The 22,144-nt window shown below is 34.2% G+C and overlaps 1 protein-coding gene across 1 annotated transcript; it reads right to left on the bottom strand.

The window, feature by feature from the left end:
* Nucleotides 1-1,199: 1,199 nt before the first annotated feature.
* Nucleotides 1,200-21,793, bottom strand: LOC131072162 (SUMO-conjugating enzyme SCE1). Its single transcript, XM_058008239.2, has 5 exons — nucleotides 21,510-21,793; nucleotides 15,037-15,120; nucleotides 10,787-10,939; nucleotides 10,547-10,660; nucleotides 1,200-1,531 (listed from the first exon to the last, which is right to left on the bottom strand). The coding sequence occupies exons 1-5, from the start codon at nucleotides 21,576-21,578 to the stop codon at nucleotides 1,469-1,471; spliced, it is 483 nt and encodes a 160-aa protein (XP_057864222.1). The 5' UTR covers nucleotides 21,579-21,793; the 3' UTR covers nucleotides 1,200-1,468.
* Between the last annotated feature and the right edge of the window lie 351 nt (nucleotides 21,794-22,144).

Here is a 22,144-nt window from a genome sequence, read left to right as displayed (position 1 = left end):
CTCAAAACAATACCAAGATAAAAAATTCCGTGCATGCATACATGGTAACTAATGTTTTCCTTCAAGGCATCCTATAGAAGTGCCTTTGAATCCTTGATATAGGAACCCAATTATTTGAGCTTTGATCATTTATTTCATCTTAGAAAATATAAAGCCCTTAATTGCTCAATCCTATGCATTATTACACAACTCTAAATCCATTCTCGCGAGTTGATGTGAATCAGCCACCTGACATGATACAGATGTGACAACATTGTTACGGTATACAACATAGACCTCCTTTAAACCCATTGTTACTATTGAAACATCCACTGACTCGTTGAAAAGAAAACCCATCTGTATGTATGAGCATTGACAAATGCAACTCGCTTTAAAAATCGGATTGACCCGTTAAGAGACGACCAGGAAACAAATGCATATACCAATGAAGAAATTGGAAAAAAATAATCTAACTAGTAAAAACACAAAATCTACCTATAAAAAATGGATAGGATAATCCCTGTTGAACCAGAATTAAACTATGCAAGGTTACTTAAACAAGGAAAGTGAAATGACAATAGCAACTACTGATGCTAAGAGCAGAAGAATTAGGGGGAATCGCCACAAAGTACCAAAATCAATTACATTATACAACATAAGTAGCCAAAGAGACCATATTTTTCACTCACAACACATCCTTTACTGAAAATCTGAGCTTCGTAGACATAATAAAAGTAGATGGAAAGGCCTGCCACGTACACACTAGAATTATCTAGAACTCTATTACCTACAACATAAAAAACTAATATTATCTTCTGCTAAGAAATTGAAGCACCTTAACAAATAATTACTAAGATAACAAAATTGGGTTGATTGAGGCTCAATTTTTAAAGTACACATTGTATTTATGATATATGAGAACTGTTCAGAATACTATTTTAGGTGTACCACTTTTGAAATATTTCAAAGCATTGCTCACGATGATGAAGTTTACAAATAGAAAACGCTCTACAATAGGTCTCCCAATCCAGAAACATAAAAAACATACTGAACATATACCAGCTTCAGGAAAAAGCAGTTGCTGACAGCTAGTTGACATGCGACAATTAAGAGAAAGTGGGATTTAAAGCTTTCCAATAGATTTATCGTCATACAACATACTAACAATTGAAAGTGGACACAAATCTAGAAATGAACAAGAAAAAACCAGAAACCCAAGAGGCAAAATAAACCCGTTCTAATTGTATTCATTAAGTCCAGGACCACCCAATTGAAGGTAACCTACAAGTTACCAACCAAAAACAAATCTGTATGATACAGTTAACATTTCCTGAAATTTGTCTAGTCATTTCAGAGTGAAAATCTTACATAAGTGACCACATGTTTTCATAAATTGTCTTCATATTAATATTAATCTGGGAAAACCACAATACTGAAGACAAGCAAAGTCTTGTCAATCCTCATACTCTCCCTCCACTGTAGAAGATCCTCATACTGGAGGAGGATACTGTTTTGCCTGTTGGCGAACCCTTCGCTTATACTCATTGGGGTCCTGCAATAAACATAAATAAATTAAGGAGGTCAGTGTGCACAATACCAAGATCAACATCATCCAGCTTGAAAAAACTTATCAAGTGCAAATATCCATCATGGATAAAGCTCCACCACATCCTTCGAGCCACAAGTATGGCTGTCAATGGAACTGAATGGTTATAATGGTTACACACAAATTCAAAGTGCAGTGATTCATGATTCATATCAACAAGCCAGTATATATAGAACAAATAAAGTTTACAGTTTAATATTATCTCCATTTAATTATTATTCTTTTTAGCCCCAGTGCCGTCAATCCAATTACCTAAATAGCACTTCCAAAGGAATTGTTGTATGTGCACAAGATTAATCCAGCAATAAAAACAAGGTAACCTGTTGGACAACAGAAGCTGATTTTTCTTTTACCTTTAAAATTCATATTTTAAAAACTTAACATGCACCAAGCAAGTTTGTAGGTTCCATGGAAACATTCATTTAGATGGGCAAAGCTTATCTTAGCCACAGAATCTAGGTAAACATGTTCAGTGATTTTCAAAGCCAGAAAACATGATTTGCCCATGTCATGTAACCTTTGAAACTGGACAAAAATATATAATTAGATTGGAGCATCATAGCATTTCTCTCCTCAGGACTGTGGGAACATGCATAACATTTAGTGCTCCATCATGATAATGTCATGGTTATCATTTTGCTTGCTGCTGATTTTTTGCAAAACCCTAGTGATTCTTTTTCAATGATAAAACAGCAACGTCAAGTTCAACACAAATGATTGGTAGAAAAGATCCTGCATGGAAGTATCAAAGGCCAAGACACTTCTAATTGAATGCAAGCAGCCTACGTCAGGGGGGGTTATATATTAAAATACCACCTTGCTAAAATACCAGGAGAAAATATGAAGCTATGCTCTAAAGTAAACAAAAAAATGAAGGGAGACGGGAGATGAATGCCCTACTTTCCAGTTTAAAATAAATTAAAAAATTGGAAGCGGAGAAGACAAAAGAAGCAATAGCAACAATGATGAATCGTTATGTATAAACAATGATGAATCGTTATGTATAAACAATGATGAATCTGTATGTATATACAGATTACTTTGTTACCCCCACTCCAAGCATTTGTCATCAACGGTTTCTACTTCTAGCCATAATCCTTCATCGCAACCAAATTTCTAAATTCCACGCAATGTTCCAAGAACACAACCCTCACTAGAAGGTACCACTTTGAATAAGAAAAAAACATCACGAGGCTAAAGTGATAGAAAAAAACATTCGGTACTATAATAATTTACCTTTCAATGTAGCGAACAACCCATATTGAGAAAGATTTGGTGAATGCATTAATAGTTGTTAGTAAGGGGTTTAAAAATCCAACAGCTACAGAATTCAGCGACCATTGCTAGATGAAGCCATAAAAAATACATGGCTTATGGTTGATGATCAAAAGAAAGTATGACAGGAAAAAGGCTGCGACGTCTCATTAAATGGATGGACAAATGGACAAAATAGAACTTTCGAGTGCCTCTATGGCACATTGGTGTTCTTTTAAGTCCAAAAATGCCTTGCATGAAGTCAAAAATGCTAAGACTTTGTGCAATCTATTAGACGAGGTGATCAAAGAAGTTAGGGTTAAAAACATTGTCCAGCTTATCACAAACAATGCTGTTGAATATCCGGGCAACTGAGAGGGGGGGTGAATCAGTTCACAAAAAAAATTTCTTTAAACTTTCATTCACGGATCCGGAACAACAAACAGAATTAATCAAAACAGATAAAGCAAGAAAGCATGTGCACATAACAGATCAGACACAGAGAACACCAGAAATTACGTGGAAAACCCAAGAAGGGAAAAAACGCAAAGAATGCTAATCCTCAATATAGAAACACTGGTTAAGGTGATTTTTACAAATGATGGCTCATTGCCAAGATGCACACTACAGGTGGGCTCACTGCCAAGATCCAACTATTTCTTTGACTCCTTGTGTAGGACATAAGATGGATTTTTAGTTAGAGGATACCAGGAAAATTGAATGGGTCAATAGTGTAATGAAGATGCTAAACAGATTTTACCAAATTTATCTATAATCATACTTGGGTCCTTTCTTTGATGAGAAAACACACAAATGGCAAAGAGCTTGTGCAACCAGGAGTGGCATGATTTAGGAGTCACTTCCTCACTTTGCAAAATACTCTTGCTGCAATTCCTCATCTCAAGCAATTGTTCGTGTCTAATGTTTGGTTGAAGAGGAGAAAACTGCAAGAACAATTTTCTTTGACTTATTCATCAAAAATGGATAGGAGTTTACTCAAGGTAAGTAACCAATACAAACATAAACTTTATACAGAATTATCTATTTGTCATAGGTAAGGTCAAAGAGGCCATTATTCATTACAAGGGACAGAAACAAAACCCTGACAAGAGACAGAAAAGCTGATGATTGAACTGATGTGATTTCACACAAAGACGTTTATAGGCACGAGTATTTCAGATTGATCGAAGTTTCATATTCAAAAATGTGGAACTCCAAATCATGCTGCGGAAAAATCATGTTGAATTATCTGGGAGAGATAAATGACCTCAGGGCTCTTCAATCAAGGAATAAGGGCTACTGATGACTTGAGAAGAAAGACAAGTAGATGACTGTTTTTGGTTTTGTCCAAGTCGATGGGACATTATCAAATTTTTGTGTTCACATTCTACTCCACAATGGATGCATTGGGTGCCATATTCAATATGCCAACATTTGACATAGTATGTAGCTGTCTAAAAAGGATGCGAACAGTTTTCACAAGCTCTACCACGATAAACATGGAAGCAAGTCGTCTTCTCTAAGACTTTGAATCAACGGAGAAGGATGACCACAACCATAAATGTGGATTACTCTATAAATATCCACATCAATTCCTCCATGAGATTATCTATGTAGTTGAATATATTAAAATCACTGAGATGATTCTTCTAACGATGGGATATGAGTGGCTGTCATTAGTGGTTGTCAATACCACTTACACCTCTATTTCATTATTGTACATATGTAGGGTAGCATACACATTATTGATCAGGTCTGAATCTTTCCATAGTTATTGTGTCAAAAGTCACTTATCTTCTTTTATATTGAATTTAATGACTAGATTATGTCAATTCCAACAAACTACTCTCAAATGAACTTAACTGCCTCAATGTGTAATAATATAACAAAAATCAAGTAACTGCCAATTATTCTATGTTCCACATTACCCAAAACAAGCTTCCACACACAAACTCTACATATGCAAAACAAAAATTCCTGACAAAATATTGAATAATTTTATTATATCAATAACCTACAAAAAACATATCGTATGGCAATACATTCATACAACAATGGCAGATAGCAGCAAGAATGAAAAATGATAACAACTAAATCAACAAAAAGAGGAGGATATGCATTTATCCCCCCTAAATCACAACATTTTCCAAAAAAAAATAGATGAATAATAGATTGAAAAATGATCAAACTAGCATGGAACAACCTCCAAAGAACATTTAGTGTTAAATAAGAAGTCTCTAATTATCAACATTCTTAAAATGCATTATTCCACAAGGATGGGGACAAGTGTGCATCCTCACCCACACTCCAAAACAAGTGTTTCCAATATAGGAACATTTAAGATACACAAGGACTTGCAGAAAATGCCCCTCCTCCATCTCACCACCACCATCACATACCTAAGGGCATTTTCAAGACATCTCCCTCAAAGAGAGGATATTTTTCAAGACATCCCCCTATTTTGGACATGTTTCCAACACTCCAAGATGTCCCCAAGACACTCAAGGGACTCCCAGCATCTCTTGACTGGACCCAAGACTTGCAAGCATCCCCTACAGTAGATGAGCCCAGACGTCCATTTATTTTAAATTAAAAAAATGGATCTTTGTGCCACAAACCCCAATGCTGTAATGGTCTATGAACCCTACCCACACCCTAAGCAATGGTGTGTGGAGAGGGGGTATACAATTCAATGGGACGTCATTAATGAACTGATGCCATTAAATGCAGATTTCTAAGCCTAAAACCAAATCACTAACAAGATTCAACAACAAGGTTAAAAGTTGCGACAACAAGCAGCAAGCTCGCAAGAGAAAGAGATTGGAAGTAGACACATTAGGAAGAATGAGTGCAAGAGCAAGAGGAAGAGCAAATGCAAAGTCTTCATCATCAAACATTGAACCAACACAACAGCAAGCAACAAGCTTGCAAGAGAGAGAATGGAAGTAGGAGCATTAGGAAGAATGAAGAAAGAGCAAGGGGAAGAGCAAATGCAAAAGTCTTCATCAATCAGCCATTGAATCAACGCATTCTTTAAGCCTCACGGTAGACTTTGTTTTGTTTTTTGTTTCCAATTTGGTAATTAAATTTGACTAATTTAGGCCCTAGGGGTCTACATTGTTACAATTCAAATTTTAGTTATATATGATCAAATTTTAAGTTTCTACTTGCATAACAGCAATATTAAGGAATTCAATTTTTTATTAAATTACTCATTTTAATAATTACAAATTTGAAATATACAACCTAAGCTGGCCTAGTGGTGGAGAACTTATGCTCTTGAAATAGACGTCATGAGTTCAAATCCCACAAAGGGGGTAGGGTATGTACACCTTATCTGCTTCGGCCTATAACCTATCAAAAAAAAAAATTACAAATTTGAAATTTACATAAATATTTGATTAAAAAATTTGAATTAAAATTTACAAGTTAAATTAAGATTTTGTCTTTTGTGTATCCTTTGCATATATATGCTTTCAAGAAAAACGAAAGCAGAATCCTTATATGATAAAGGTTGAAGAATAAGGATCCTTATTTTTGTGTATCCTTTGCATATATATGCTTTCAAGAAAAACAAAAGCAGAATCCTTATATGATAAAGGTTGAAGAATAAGGATTCTTATTTTTGTGTATCCTCTACTTATTGCTTTGTGTGACCTAAAGTAAGAAAAAGAAAAAGAAAACAGGAGCTAAATGTGGGATGGGGGGTATATTGGTTGTTCAGGGCACGGCAAGGATGTTGATTTCAAATTCCAAATCCTTAGAGATGCTTTTGAGCAAGTGGTGCAAGTAGTGACAAATGTAGAATGTCCAAATCTGTAGGGTAATTGATTGAGGCAACCTTTAGGCATATTCGGTGGACTCTTCATTGCGTGTATGCCATATATGATGCACTAGAGGACATGGGCAGAATCAAATGTATCAAAGAAGGTGGCTTAATGATGCTAGCGATGTTAAATTGTTTATTTGCAACCACAATACTCACGTACACTCTTCAAGACCTCCAAGGAGTTTTTCAAACCTATAGAGACTAGATATGCATCAAACTTTATTCTTTGGGAGAGGATGTTTGAGTTGCAAGAGGCATTACAACTAATGGTCATGACAGCAAAGGCCATCAATTCAAAGTCAAAGCTAGGGAGGAGGGTGATGGATGTGGCGAAGTGTGATGCATGTCTCATTGTTCCCATCATTACTCCAACCTCCAAAGTTATTAGATATGAAGAAGTAATTGCACCTAGTCTTGGAGAGGCATTTACAGTATGCTTAGCCAAAAGAAGAGGCATTTACAATATGCTTAGCCAAATGTAGCCCATTGTACAAGAGAAAGACCCTACATTAGAGTTCTACAATGAACACATTGAATCAATCATTAATTGCTAATGATAGAAGCTCAACACTCCCTTGCAGATAGTTGCCTACGTATCGAGCCTGAAGTGGTATGTGCAAAAGCCTGGCAGAATTAGCCCTAAACAAGACATGGAGGTGAAGACAAGTTTCATTAAGCTCGTTCAAAAAATGCAAGATTCTACACAAGCCAACATTATTCGTACTGAGTGGACAAAACTTGCCACTCTTAAAGGATATTCAAAGGAGGCCGAGATAGATAGGAAGACTATGGCATAAGAGGATCCAATTCAATGGTGGATTATGCACAAGCACAATTCTTCAACAGCCATACTACCCATTTGTTTGTTGTCTCAAGTTTCTAGTTATTCTACTACTTAGAGGAGGAACTAATCTACCATTTCATCTACTCTATTGAGAGGACCATACTTACCTATAGAAGGGCAGAGAAGCTATATATATAACACCTTGCATCCCATTGACCGCAACATGCTTAAGTGCAACAAGAGTCGGGCAGCCTAATGAGATATGGAGCCAATGGAACCAACACAAAATGATGAAAATGTTGCATAAACAAGATTGATTGCTATTGTTTTGGTGGAGCTTGACCACGAAGAATCTAGAAACTCATTGATGAGGAGTTTGGTATGGGCTTTGGGAATGAATGATGATTTGAGGCACTAGTCCATTGGCCAGTTATATTTTGAATATAATCACCATTTTGAATAAAACATTAATATATTGATTCAACAATATCAATGTCCATTCAATGCAATATCACATATGTTTGAGCATTTCAAAGTTTCATATGGTATGTGTGTGTGTTGCCATCCCCAGATCTAGGCCCCCCTTCCCCTAGATTCATACCTATCATATTCCAATCCCCCCATCTCAAGACTCCATGAAACATGGTTAAAAAGTGAACAATAAAAACTAATTGCAAACACCGAGAAAACTATGTGGTATTAAAATTAAAGCATCATTATTTTCTAGCACAAATTACAAGGCAGTTTTTTCTGATTTGTGTGCACATTTTTCAAGGATTCAGCTCTGCTTTATAGCACTCTTTACTTAACACACTTATGACCTCTTTCTCCTAATCTTACACTCAATGTATTCTGCAAAAAAAGGTATTTACTCGTATCAAGGGTCCAGTGAATTAATTCCTTGGATTATTTGCTCCGAAACCAAATGTTATCCGAATTCAGACATATAAAATACAACAGAGATATGATGAGGTTTAAAACTTACATATTGCAAAATTCATTTATGAGGGAATTAGCTATATGCAGTAGTTATAAGAAATTTGTTTGGACAAGTAGTTTTTGTCTGTTGTAGCTGATTGATACTTTTATTGTATTTTTCTACCTTGTATTTTATATTTATCTTCCCAGTTGGGCAGGATTTGAACATTTTCCAAGGTTTAACACCCTTGAGTTGGTCAGATTTTATTTTTATAAACCTTAGGGTTCTGCATTCAATGACAATTGTATTCAATTTGGCATAAAGTTAAATTGCTCAGAGATGTGAACTGGCTTGTATTGTACATGTGTGGCAGCAACAGCATTTATTTGGCATGCATGATGCCATTATTTGACACCCTCAAAAGAACTAAGGGTTGATGCAACATTGTGAGTGTGACAGCAGGATGTCTAGAAGGTGCAAGTTGTGTGCTGTCTTTTCTCTGGTGTCTCACAAATGCTGATGAGTAGACAAAGTAAAAATAAATCTGCCCATGGATGCTGCTTTGTGGTTATGGCTGCTATAAGGGCTCATGCTTGATAATTTTGCGCATATATTGTATGGCCAAACCCAACCCTAATGAACTCTGGGGAAAAAAAATCACCATACCAATGAACCCAAAACCTTGTATCAATAACTTCAAAAAAATCCAACTAATATTAATGAACTCAACTACCTCCTAGAAAGTTAGATGCAAATAGAGATTTAATGATGACGAAATTTTACAGATTTAATCCAAAAGCACTACGATAGACTACCATGGATTATAGAAACATCATATCTCTAAACAATGAAACCTGATTCCTAATGTGATACTTGTGTGTGCCACAACAAGATGAAACACTAACCCGCATGTTAAATCTTTAATGCAAGTTTTCTTTCCAAACAAGATTGTTTTTGGCAAGTCAAAATAGAATCCAGCTTTATATGCATCAATAAAATCATGTAAAAAAATGTAAAATCGCCCCAGCCAACAATATAATAAGGTACTAAAATCTTTAGTCACGAGTATTGGTTAAATCAGATAACAGTTTCATCAATAGATAAGATACAAATCATTGTGTTGGTATGAATAAGGTGTTTTACCTATTTAATTCACTAGTAGGTCCTATTCACATGTTAAGTTTACTTCGATCCTAGGACACTTTCTACAAGTCTTAGTTGTCAATTAGATCTTACCTTATCTTGGCATTTACTTTTTGTCCTAAGTCATTTAATTTTTATCAAGTTGGTTGTCTCAATGTATAGGATTAAGACACATGTCATGATCTTGTTTCATCCTACCAATCAAGCTTGCTTATATCGAGCAAGGCATCATATGTACATTCTGTGATGTTAAAGTCCAATATCAATCTAATCCATTGTGTTCATACTAAAGCGATATTTTACTCTTGATGCTCACTTGGTGGAGGCATCTTTTGGTTTTACGAGTGATCAAGGAGTCTGAAGTCTCAAAAAGGCAAAAACTGCATACTTTCCAATAAACTAGACCATCAAATAAGGCAGATTCAGAAACTACATTCAAACCCTAGAGTTAGAAATGTAGATCTAAAATTCAAAACTACAAAAACTAACATCATAACACATGCTCTAGGAACAATCTCCTTTGAAACAAGATTATTAATTTACTCTCCTTGCCTACAGATAAGTTCTTAAAGCACCCTTAAATTTTTCTCCTACTCATATCATTACTTATAACCCTCCAATACCCGAAAATCAGTTCTTCATTAATTCATAAAAAGGGCTATCTTCTTTTATTAAATAGGATTTGTCTAATAAATATGTCCTCAAAAGCTAGAATTTTATCTTAATACTATTTCTACAACATTTTATTAGTTGACAGAAAATCAGCATTGAAAAATGTGACATCAAGAATATGATATATCTCATCAATATATGAGATAACAATGGTTGGAGCAGCTGAGGCAATGAAAATTTCTTTAGCAAATTGAATTTTAAATGCACTTCGATTCTTGTCACCATTGATTTTAGCAATGAGACTAACACTTAACAAGGGAATGCAAAAATTTAAATAACCACTAATAAACTAACAAACTTTTGTGAAAGAGAACTGTAATAACTAGAATAAAACCATAGCAAAGTTTTTTTAAATCATGCCTGCATATAGAGTTGGTAAGCATCTGTTTGAGCAGGATCAGCTGGATTTGGCTGATCAAGTAGGTCCTGAATGCCAACAAGTATTTGCTTCACAGTAATAGCTGGTCGCCATCCCTATACAGCACCAAAAAATCAGATTCAAATGGTTACTAATTCAAAGCATCAACTCCAACATATAACAATCACCTGAATCAATGTAATACCAAACAAATAAGAAACTAACATAATTTAATTACTTACAGAATCTTCATTAAGAATTGATAGGCAAACAGTTCCAGATGGATACACATTAGGATGGAAAAACCCTTGTGGGAATTTGCACTTTGGTGGTTTACTTGGATAATCCTCACTGAAATGGATTGCTAGTGGAAAGTATCCACCCTCCCAGTCAGTCTGTATATAGAATTCAACATCAGCTTGTGCAACTTCAGCCTCCAAAGATTGATTAACATTTTAAAATGAACTTCTTGACTATACCCGCTGTAATGAAAATGCACTATAAAATAGATTCTATATATTTAGCAACTCTTTCAGCCTACTGTATCATTATTAGTGAGCAAGTAGAACAAAACTAATATATAGATTCTAAATAATGAGCAACCTTCAGCCTACACTACCATCACTGTTGAGCATGTAGTACAAAACCATCTTTGGCACTACCATCACTGTTGAGCATGTAGTACAAAACCATCTTTGGCAGTTCAACTGAGTGTATCAAACAAAAACAACTCTACTCTTGCATTTGTGCTAGCTGATAATATTATAAGATGTCATAATATCGCACTGAATAAAGCAAATGGAATACACACAGACACCATAGCAGTGAAAATAAAGATAAATTAAAAAACCTAGTCAGTGCAAAGAATTCCAATAAATTATAAGATTTGCATCACATTAAGCAAGCATAAATAAGCAGGAGTTTTTATAACATCTAAAGTTGGGAAATGCAAGCATTCCAGCAAAATGAGGCTCCAACATCGTGGCCTCGCAAGGCTGCCATAAAATTTCCAGTCCAACATTCAGGATACAATGGTTGTAAAGGAGTACAGAATATTACCACTAAAAAGGAATGCAATGTCAACAAAGCAGTTATAATTAAGGCGGTTGGTACTTTATAGAAGTTGATATTATTACCAATTGTATTGTTCAGTTTCACTAACCCCTTATGATCCATAATAGATCTATGAGCTGGATAGCCTGATTAAAATTGAACTCCCAACAACTTATTAAATGTCTAACTATAATCTGTAAATATAATGCAATATGCCTTGCAAAATGTGCGCAACAAATAGGATATTTTGAATATGTAATAACTTATTTACAAAACAAACTGAACAAACGTGGCAACCATCAATATTTCACTAGCAAAATACAGTAAAACGCTTACTGTAATCAAGTTCAAAAAAAAGGATCAAGAATCAAAACCTACTACTTCACTTAAGATCTGACAGTAGATATCCAATGAAAATCAATGCTTGACCCTTCAGTATAACATAATCGATCTGCATATTTAATAAAACATACATCTTAAGACTTAAATTTAAGTCTTCCTTTCTCTTATTCTGAATTTCTAAACTGCTAATGCATGCATCAAGGATTATGAAATAACTTAAAGTCTTAAACACATCAAATCCATCTTGAAGGAAGCCAAAAAAAATTACAAATATCAAAATCTGGAGCAAATTTTATCTCTAAATGAAAAGCTTTGAACTCAAGCAGAACCTTCAATGTAATAGCAAGACAACTCCTCTAAAACACTAGCAACAGAAAATCCTCAGTCAAAAAGCATGGCACTTTGACCTGAAGCAGAACCCATACCATTCAGATGTACTTTCATATCTCAGTAAAAGTAAAACTGATCAAGAGGTGGACTAAATTATGCTTAGACAAATTCACCATTCATATACACAAAAAAGGCTTAATAAACTTCACTGTCCATGATAGCATAATATTATTTGATAAAGAACCTCTATTTTTTGTTACAGTGCAAAGGTACACAAGCTCCCTTATGTGCTACAGATTGAAAATAACATATACTATTCTCAAACGACTTCAAGTCTAATAAAACCTTCACATTTCCTCAAATTCAATACCATATTATTTCATATTATCACTGACAGACATATCACAACCAATTTCCTAATGGGCAACATTTCCAAAATGCAACACCCACTACATCTGCAGGGCTTACTTACAGCTGCATAGGCATTAAAAAAAGTAAAAGTAAAAATGATCAACAAAATATATTTAAGTAAAAAAGTATATGCATAAAAATGTAGGGCACCCTATATTGCTGGATTCACTACACTTCACCAAAGCCACATCAGCCAACCCTGGCAAATATAGAGGGAATAGGACCATGTGCTCAATGTATTTTTTTCATTTCCAATTTTACAACAGAAAACTTTAAATATAAACAAAAACAAGGCGGCTCATAAATTGTGCAATGAGTCATTCAATTTGTCACATACTATCTTCCAACTATTAGACTGAACCACAGAATTGAACTACTTTTTGTTCACATACTATCTTCCAACTATTAGACTGAACCGCAGAATTGAACTACTTTTTGTTCACATACTATCTTCCAACTATTAGACTGAACCGCAGAATTGAACCCCCTTCCTAATCCAGTGAGCACAACATGGCAAAACCGTCAACAAACACCTGCACATCAATCCAGTGATTATGAGGACTACAAATATGAGCTCAATCTCAATGACTGTTAATCTAATAATTTTGTTTGAGATCCATCCAAACTTGTTGAATTTATATTTCGCACTGATCATGGATGCCACTACTGTAACCAGGCATTGCTGGAATTTGACAGATCATATTAGCCTGCAATATCTTCTCTTTTTCAATAATTTATATCATAAAATGTGTGAACTTATATTATTCTAGTTTATATCTACACTGACCATGCAATCCATTAGTGTAACCAGGATTTCCTATTTTTTAACAAATCTCATCATCCTTTAAGACTCAAGTTCATTTATTTAACTATTCCTACTAATAAATACGTAAAGTTGTAAAATTTTGTTAACCTGATGTTGTGCTTCAAACGTAGAAGCCATTAGTGTAACCAGGAATCCCTGGTTTTCAACAAACCTTAAAATCCAGAAAAAACCATTTTTTAACAATTACTATTATGGGATGTCTAAACTTGTAAAATTTTATGTGGCCCATAGTTACATAGAGACCTGGGGTTCTGATATGTATACAGGAATGAAGACTTCAATCAAATTAATGTATGTACATAAATGACTAAAGAGGCAGTTATATCTAGTATACATGTATGTGGTCGCCAGAAACTATGGGTTCAGGGACAAGAATACAGTTCATGCATAGAATTTCCTAGTACCAGTTTGTATAATATTCTCTACAGTTTATTTATGGCAAGAATATTACAGCTCAGAAAAAAAGTAAAAAATAAACTTCGAAGCACCCATGTAGACAATCAAGTATGAGATGTCTAAAATTGTAAAATTTTGTGTGTATCAGGGAATTGGATAAGGATACGGGAATGAGGACTTCGATCAAATTAGGGTATGCACATGCATGACTAACAAAGCGCTTATATCATCTAAATGTCGTCATCAAAAACCATGTTCAGTGACAAGAACACAGTCCATGTTCCTCTAATGGAATTTACTGGTTAAAGTTTGTGTAACATTACCAACAGTTTATTTATGGCGAGAATATTACAGCTCAGAAAAAGGTAAAATATAAACTTCGAGCACATATGTAGACAATCAAGTACCAATAGAAGGCCAGTAATAGTGAATAAATGCACCTCTATTTCTGAAAAAAATTGTATAGCTCAGAGAAAGGTGAACTAAAAACTTCAAAGCACCTAAGTAATCAGGGAATACCAATGGACCAGTGACAGTGAATTAAAGCCCTCTCAACTTTTGCATTGTATACATATCACTAGCATATATATCTTTTAAAAATCAATATAAAATATGCTGAGAGATATCTTTCTCAAGTAAATTGGGTTGTGTCATATTAACGTAAGCTGATGAGACTGGGTTGTTTCCCTTCTTATAACACTCCTTCAGATTTATTAAATATTGTTTTAATTCCTACTTTTCAATAATTAATTTCTAAAATCCTTCTAGGATAAATTCAAAAATAATTTTTAGGATAAATTGAATTAAAATATTTATTTTAATGCGAAAATAATGACTTAAATTTGATCCAAGATAAAACATTTTTTCCATTTACGATCTTATAAAAATATTTATCCTCTATTTTTATTCATTTTTAATTTTTAAGAACACATCTTTAAGTAAAATTTATTCACTATCTTGGGGATTTTATGTACACAGATTCTTCACTCCCATACTCCTGTAGAATGCCTCTCACTTTAACAATCAAAGCATCATAATCAAATATTATGATACACCAACTATGACACATTTCAAAAAGATTTTTTATATAGCAGCATTCCAGACCATTTCTCCCAAAAGAAGGATAGTACATACCCCCGCTTTGCCTGGAATGATGCACTGCCATACCATCAAGTTCAAGGAGCCATCTTGTTGAGAATCAGGCCTGGCAACAAAACCCTGCACCAAACAGAATTTTAGAGTTTGATATGCAATACATAAAAGTTGTCGTAGTGGAAAACAAGCAATGAAAAGATAAGATAGTAATGAACAAGATACAATTTCATAGAGTTGAGTCACCACACAAGCTTACAGCTAGACTCCTACAACCAGAGCCCAGGTCAAAACATCAATCAAGATTTTGAATTCGTGGCAAGACATAAGATCTCTTCTAAACATATTGTAACAGAATATGATTTTGATGCTAGAATCTAAAATGTTTAACTCCTATCTGTGCTCAGTCACCAAAATCCGCAGAGATCTGATTACCATATAACTAATTATTCCAAGTTATTATCTCACAAAACCAAATTCGAACTTCTACCTCCTATCTTAACTACTCCAGATATAGAAACATTAAATATTCAATTAACTTTTATAAGTTCACTAGTTAACAATGTTCTTGAATTTTAGAATAAGACTAACAATATATGATATTTGCTAGCATTAGACTCCATGTATATGTGACAAATGACTAAATCACAAGTATATCTATTGCCAAAGTAAACCTTTAAAAAGGTTTTGATTGAATTTCATAGAGAAAATAAGCAGTAAAAATTCTTGTCAAATTTTCTGGTACAAATTTTGTGCAGACCAATCATCTCAGTATGGAATATTTTTAGTTTTAAACTAATGCTATTATTTCCAATTTCAAAGAATAAACAAAATCCCAGAACTATTCAAAGTCAAACAAAAATCACCCCTGAAATCCACAGAAAAAACTTTGAGGAAAAGCGCTAGGAAAGACCTGTTCTAAGAAACGCCATAATGAATATGCTGCCTAACTCATATAGCATAATCAAAGCAAATGAGTAAATTAAACAGTAGGTACATAAGATGTCATTTAAATAGCATGGCCAAAGGCATCTATGTAGTACAGATAGCACAAAATGAAATAACACTCAATTTGGCAAGCCTGAGAAGCAGTCATGCATATGCTGGAGAAGCAATTCAAAAAGAAAAATGATATAAGAAACTTCAGTAATGCATAATGATGCAGAAACTGTGAAAACTGACATATCGATAATAAAATAAATGGTTTATGGCACCATTGATGCACTTGAGATGAGCAACAATTTTTGCATTACAAAGAAATTCATAAATCCTACGATATACACTATAACATGTCCACAATATAAGAATAAATGGAACTGTACAGCAGGAAACTAGCATTAACCTCTTCAAAGTGATCAAACTATTACAAAAGGCACAAGTGGACCTTGACAATATTGCAATATAGAGCTTAAAAAATGCAAAGCAAATACAAAAACATACAAATACATGAAAAAATGAAACTGTACGGTAGGAAACTTGTATTAACCTCTTCAAAGTGATCAAATTATTACAAAAGGCACAGTAGACCTTGACAATATTGAAATATAGAGCTGAAAGTATGCAAGCATATACACAAACATACGAATATGTTTGCATGTGGCATGTGGCATGTGTTTATAAAAGTCTGTGCCATGGGGAAGGTCTGCACATGTATAAGCAGAATTTGAAACAAAGTGCAGATATAGCAGAATTTGAAACAAAGTGCAGATATACAACACATGCCCCAAAGAACTGAAGCTCATAAACATTTATTCAAATCTTTTACTAGCCGTTATGTCCATAATTTATCTTCACTATTATGAGATGGTAAATAAGGATAACAACATATCCTTTACCAAACTACAGCCATGGATACTGCCAAACTTCAAGCAAATCATTGTTTTGTAACTTGAACATAAATTTTGTGTTGTTTATTAAAAACATATCATTTCAAGGATTAAAACATCCATTCAAGCAAATTCAATGTGTACAAAATCCAGGGATTCTAATTCAATTATTTGATAATGCTTCTATCACTAAACCTTAAATAGTATTAATGATTACAGCAAAATGTTCATTTAGCCAATGTTCATTACACACCCAAGTGTTGTAAAGCAGACACCACAGACATGCACATAAGCAGGACATCAGGACAGCAACAAGGCCAGACAATTTCAGAATGATTGACTATAAAACAACTATATCCAAATCACAGATTTCAAAGCTGATTAAAGTCATCAATATTTACAAATAAAAAATTAAAATCATAAATATATACATATTTGCAGTCTAAGAACAAGAATTATATTTGGAATACCACAAGAAGTTAAGAAAAAATTGATATTCAATAATAAATGTCAAATTTTATAATTTATTTAGTGATTTTAAAAAAAAATTTAAAATATGTGAATATTTTATAGAAAGATTAGTTTAATATTAAATAATTTTTATTATAGTTTTAGTTTATACTAAATCATACTGCAGAGTGTATAGTTATATAAGTTTTTTTGTTTTTTATTTTACAAGTACTATTAATATTAATTTATAAAATATGCTCAGCTGTATACAGATTTTTAAATCTAAAATATACAGTTTGCAAATACATTAAGAATACTGTATACTCTATATTAAAATAGTGAAATAAAAACATAGACATAATCTTGCCTATGACTAGTTAAGAGTAGTTGGCCATGGATCATGCAGCACACTGAGCAGTGTCAGGGTCAGGGTTTCAATTTTCCTGCTTTTGCAAGCACATTAAAAACTGAGCAACATTTACACATTTTGCAAACAATATATGTTGGCTAGGGTATTATTTAAATGAATTACTTAAAAACAATCATGAAAACAGTGCCTGAACCCTGGAACCGCCTCAGAGTAAGCTTCAAAACACCACATCTGCGATTCTGCAATGAATTTGCCCAGGTTTAACCAGTGTTGAGAAAAAACATTTTAGCCTGATAAAATGTGAACCCTAGTTGATTCTACAGGGATATTGTACAGTACCTGATTCCAGGATGAATCACACCTAGAATTAGTAGGAAAATGGGCCAATTTGGCAACATAAGATGAAGTTGTATCACTTGGTTCCACAGGGTATGGCATATTCTTCATCTGCTCTGGTTAAATAGTAGAAACAAATGCCGAATTATGTAGGACAAACCTTCTTGCCAGGTAAACATCTCAACCTTACAGGACCTTCTTTATTGTTTATGATGTTGGGATGATTCCTTCCCTGTTAGCTATAAACTTGCATCATGGGGATTAACTGCCCTCTAGTAGTTTAAGTTTATCTTATATCGAAGAATTACTCCAGACTTGATATACATATATACATTATTGAGGCGAAGAAGGAGCAGTGCTTGCTTCACCTAAATTCGGCCATTCATATATATTAAGTGTTGCCAGCAAACTGGTACTATTACTAGCGACTAGGAGACAAATACCAGTACCAATATGCCATTTTTAAAAAAATAGTGAGACAGGTTCTTGGAGATACCTTTACATATATACAAAATTAAGAAATGTAAAATATATAGATTTAAATATTTTGTTTTATTATTAAAAATGTGCTTTTTTAAATCTAAAATTAGAAACTTATATTATACATATTAAATGTTAATTTAAAATATTCTGAAAATAGAAAAACTCTAACATCTAAAGTGTAAATACAACGGCAAAACCTCAAAAAAATTGAATAAACGAAATATAAAAAATAAAGAAAATAAAATTATTAAATTATAAATCAAAGTTAAAATTTTCAAATAAATGATAAATATAAAATTTACCAACTATGCAAATTTCATTTTTCAGTGTTCACTTTCATGTTCACCACAGAATGTAAAAAACTAAATGTTAGTCAACACGGAGAAAGAAAGGGAAAAAAAAAGCATCGAACAGGAATATGCCCTGCAGCACTTGCTGTTCTGTTTTGCTCCTTTACGATTCTCCATTTCTTCATTGAACTTCACACAATGCAAACATTCCTTCACTGCTCCGCTCTATCACTACAACATCTGCAGATTCGCAGTGTTCAAGTTTACAAACTGAAGGAAGAATCGTGGAAAAAACAGCAACTGCAAATGCATTTTTAAACATATATAGGGTTTTTAAGTATTTTAAGTTTAACACTTTTTAATTCAGTTTTAGGTTTTTAATTAGCAGATGCACTGAGAAACAGACAGGACAACTCAGGTCATGAAGATGTCTCCATACACATCTCCTGCACTTGAGACTCGAACCAGAAATTGGAATATGTATCTCCCTTCAACACTGTTATTAGTTTCATTCCATTTCAAATCATAACAGGCATTATTGTACATCATAAAACTCATTCTGCAGATATTACAACCTATTTACTGCTAGATTTTAAGTTTATGGTCACTAGAAAAACAGCCCAAAAGCTAAACATATTTTGCTGGGTATTTTGCAATATAATTCATATATCAATTGCCTGATATTCATTACGAAACAAACTTAAAAACACTCGGTATCGAGGGAAAATTTTCTACTTTCCTCGTGCTTGAGATTCCTGCTTCACAACACATGAAATTCGCACAGAGCTTTAGCACCAACATGTCGAGACTTGAAGCCGTATAAATAGTCCGCTTTGCTAAACATAGGTAATTCTTAATTAGGGTATCACAGACAGAAAGCAAAAGACTTCGACATTTTATTCATGGAACTTCTAGCACACAGTATGAAACCATTCCACAGCAATTAAAGAACCGATAAAAAAATTGTCATAAAAATACCACAGCTAATCTTCACGCATTGCACTAAATAAAAAAAACCCTATCTTCAGCAGCTTCTTGGAGTCCTCCACGATTTATCATAAAAATACCACAGCTAATCTTCAGGCATTACACTAAATAACAAAACCCTATCTTAAGCAACTTCTTGGAGCCCTCCACATGTGTGTGGATTTCACAAATTCATATACACAGATGCTATAATCTATTAACTAGGGCATCACCTTGGTACAAATTCATCCCAAAAAATTAGAAAAATTAGACATCAAAACCAGTTTATACAGTAAGACATACCACCGCTAAAAATGAAAGATTATCATTACCCTACATGACAAAAGCCTATTTCCAGCTCTTTCCTTTGTTTATAGGCCATGGTTTTTAAAAAGTATCTTCTTATCTAATATTATATCTACCATATCTACAAAATTGAGTACCTCATTGCTAACAACAAACTGCCTAAAAATTAGAGTATCAAAGGTGCAAAGGAAAAGCCACATGATCCACAGCCAAAACCTCGATATGGTCTCATTGCACAACAATTATACAGCATATGATATAACATTTCTCATATGAATATCAAAATTACACCAACAAAACCCTATCTTCTGCCCTCGCCAGCAAGTCTATAGACTGTGACTAAAATATCCTTTCCAGAACTGATATAAACCATTTAGTACTTCAAATTAAAACAACCATGGCTACCAAATCAAATCTCCATAGCTAAATGTGAATTACTTATTACCTAGAGCACAACTAATACCGACAAAAAGCCACACACAATTCCTATGATCCTACCAAACCCTCAATAAAAAGCCATTCCACAACAATTAAACAACTTATACAATAATGCTAAAGCGGAACATCAAGCATTACTCTACAAGGCAAACCCCTATCTGCACCTCTCGCTCACATTTTTATGGCTTGCAAGGAAATCCTCCCGTGCTGATATGAACCCATATCACTAAAAGGCGAAATTGCCCATCAATTAAGGTAGACACGAAGCAAAAGCCATGCACAGTTCACACAGCACTCGCCAAACCCTTGATATGAACTCGTTCCACAACGATTAAACAACAGTAACAATTTATTCAATATAACATACAACATCTGATCATCAAACATTACACTGCACGACAAAGCCCTGACTCCCGCTCTCACCAGCAAGTCTATGACTATTAGTAATATCAACTCCTCAAACCATTTGACACTCTGAATTAGAACTACTATAGCTACAAAATGTAAAGCCATGCAGAATGCGCACATAACACTCGACACGCCTTTAATATGAACACGTCCCCCAACAATTAAACAACAGTGACAATTATCTAAATACAAATTACCTAAAGCATAATTAGTATCCAGTAAATTTTAGGAGACAAGCATGAATAACCTACTAGCCAGGGCGAGGCAACAGAATGAATTCATTCACTCAACGGCAACTAAACACCATGATGCTAAATTCATGCGACAAAAAACACCGCGTCTAAACTTCAAACACCAAGCTTTATAACAAAGCCCTAACTAACCCCAGCCACTCTTTACAGCCCACACAGCCACACACAAGCCACTAAATACTACCCCAATCTGATACCATCCAATCACTACTGAAAACCATAACCTAGTTGCAAAATCAAACAGACTTCCACATAAATTTAACTTAATCTCGGACGGCTTCACAGATTCCACAAAGTCTTGCTCCGAATTCTTCCTAACAAACTAGGAATTGATCATCTAATCTTCAAATTTCAAATAGATTAAAAGATTAGGGTGAAAAGATTCATATACGTGTGGATGATTCTTCCGCCACGCCTTTCGCTCTTCTGCAAGACGACCGCGAGCAATGCCACCGGACATTTTTGCCTGTGATTGCAATTTTCCTGCTACTTCACACTGACAAGCCAATTGAAAAACAAGCTTCGGATAAAACTAGATTTCCTTCCAAAACCCTGTCTTTCCAAATCCTTTTCCACACGCCAAATCATGTGCATGAGCACGGCAAGATATAGAGAAAAAAAATTCAGAATTTACGTCCACAGAGGCGCAGAAGTGAAAAGGCCAATTTATAAACTAGTTTGAATTCTAGCTTCGGGTCCGAGAAAAGTAGGAGCCTACCGTTGTTCCCGCCTCGGTATGTTTTTTTTAGTAACCATAAAAAATTATAAAAAAATGGAATTAACTTGTCGGCAATTAATAACCAAAAACTTTAATTGGGTGCCTCTAAACAAGTAGATCGGGGGAATATGAAGGTGTGCTGACGTGGAATTTATATAAATGCATATGCCCAATTTAAAAAGGTAATGCTGACGTGGAATTTATATAAATGCATATGTGCAATAAAAAGGTTATACTGACGTGGAATTACGGGCTTCAGAAAAATATATAAAAAATAAAGGTCAAGGAATTTCCTTGTATCGGGTGAG

The sequence above is a fragment of the Cryptomeria japonica genome, chromosome 6 (assembly GCF_030272615.1).
Source record: "Cryptomeria japonica chromosome 6, Sugi_1.0, whole genome shotgun sequence".
NCBI classification, from domain to species: Eukaryota; Viridiplantae; Streptophyta; class Pinopsida; order Cupressales; family Cupressaceae; genus Cryptomeria; species Cryptomeria japonica.
Note: the sequence above shows the minus strand (reverse complement) of the source record. Positions and strands in the feature narration are given on the sequence as shown.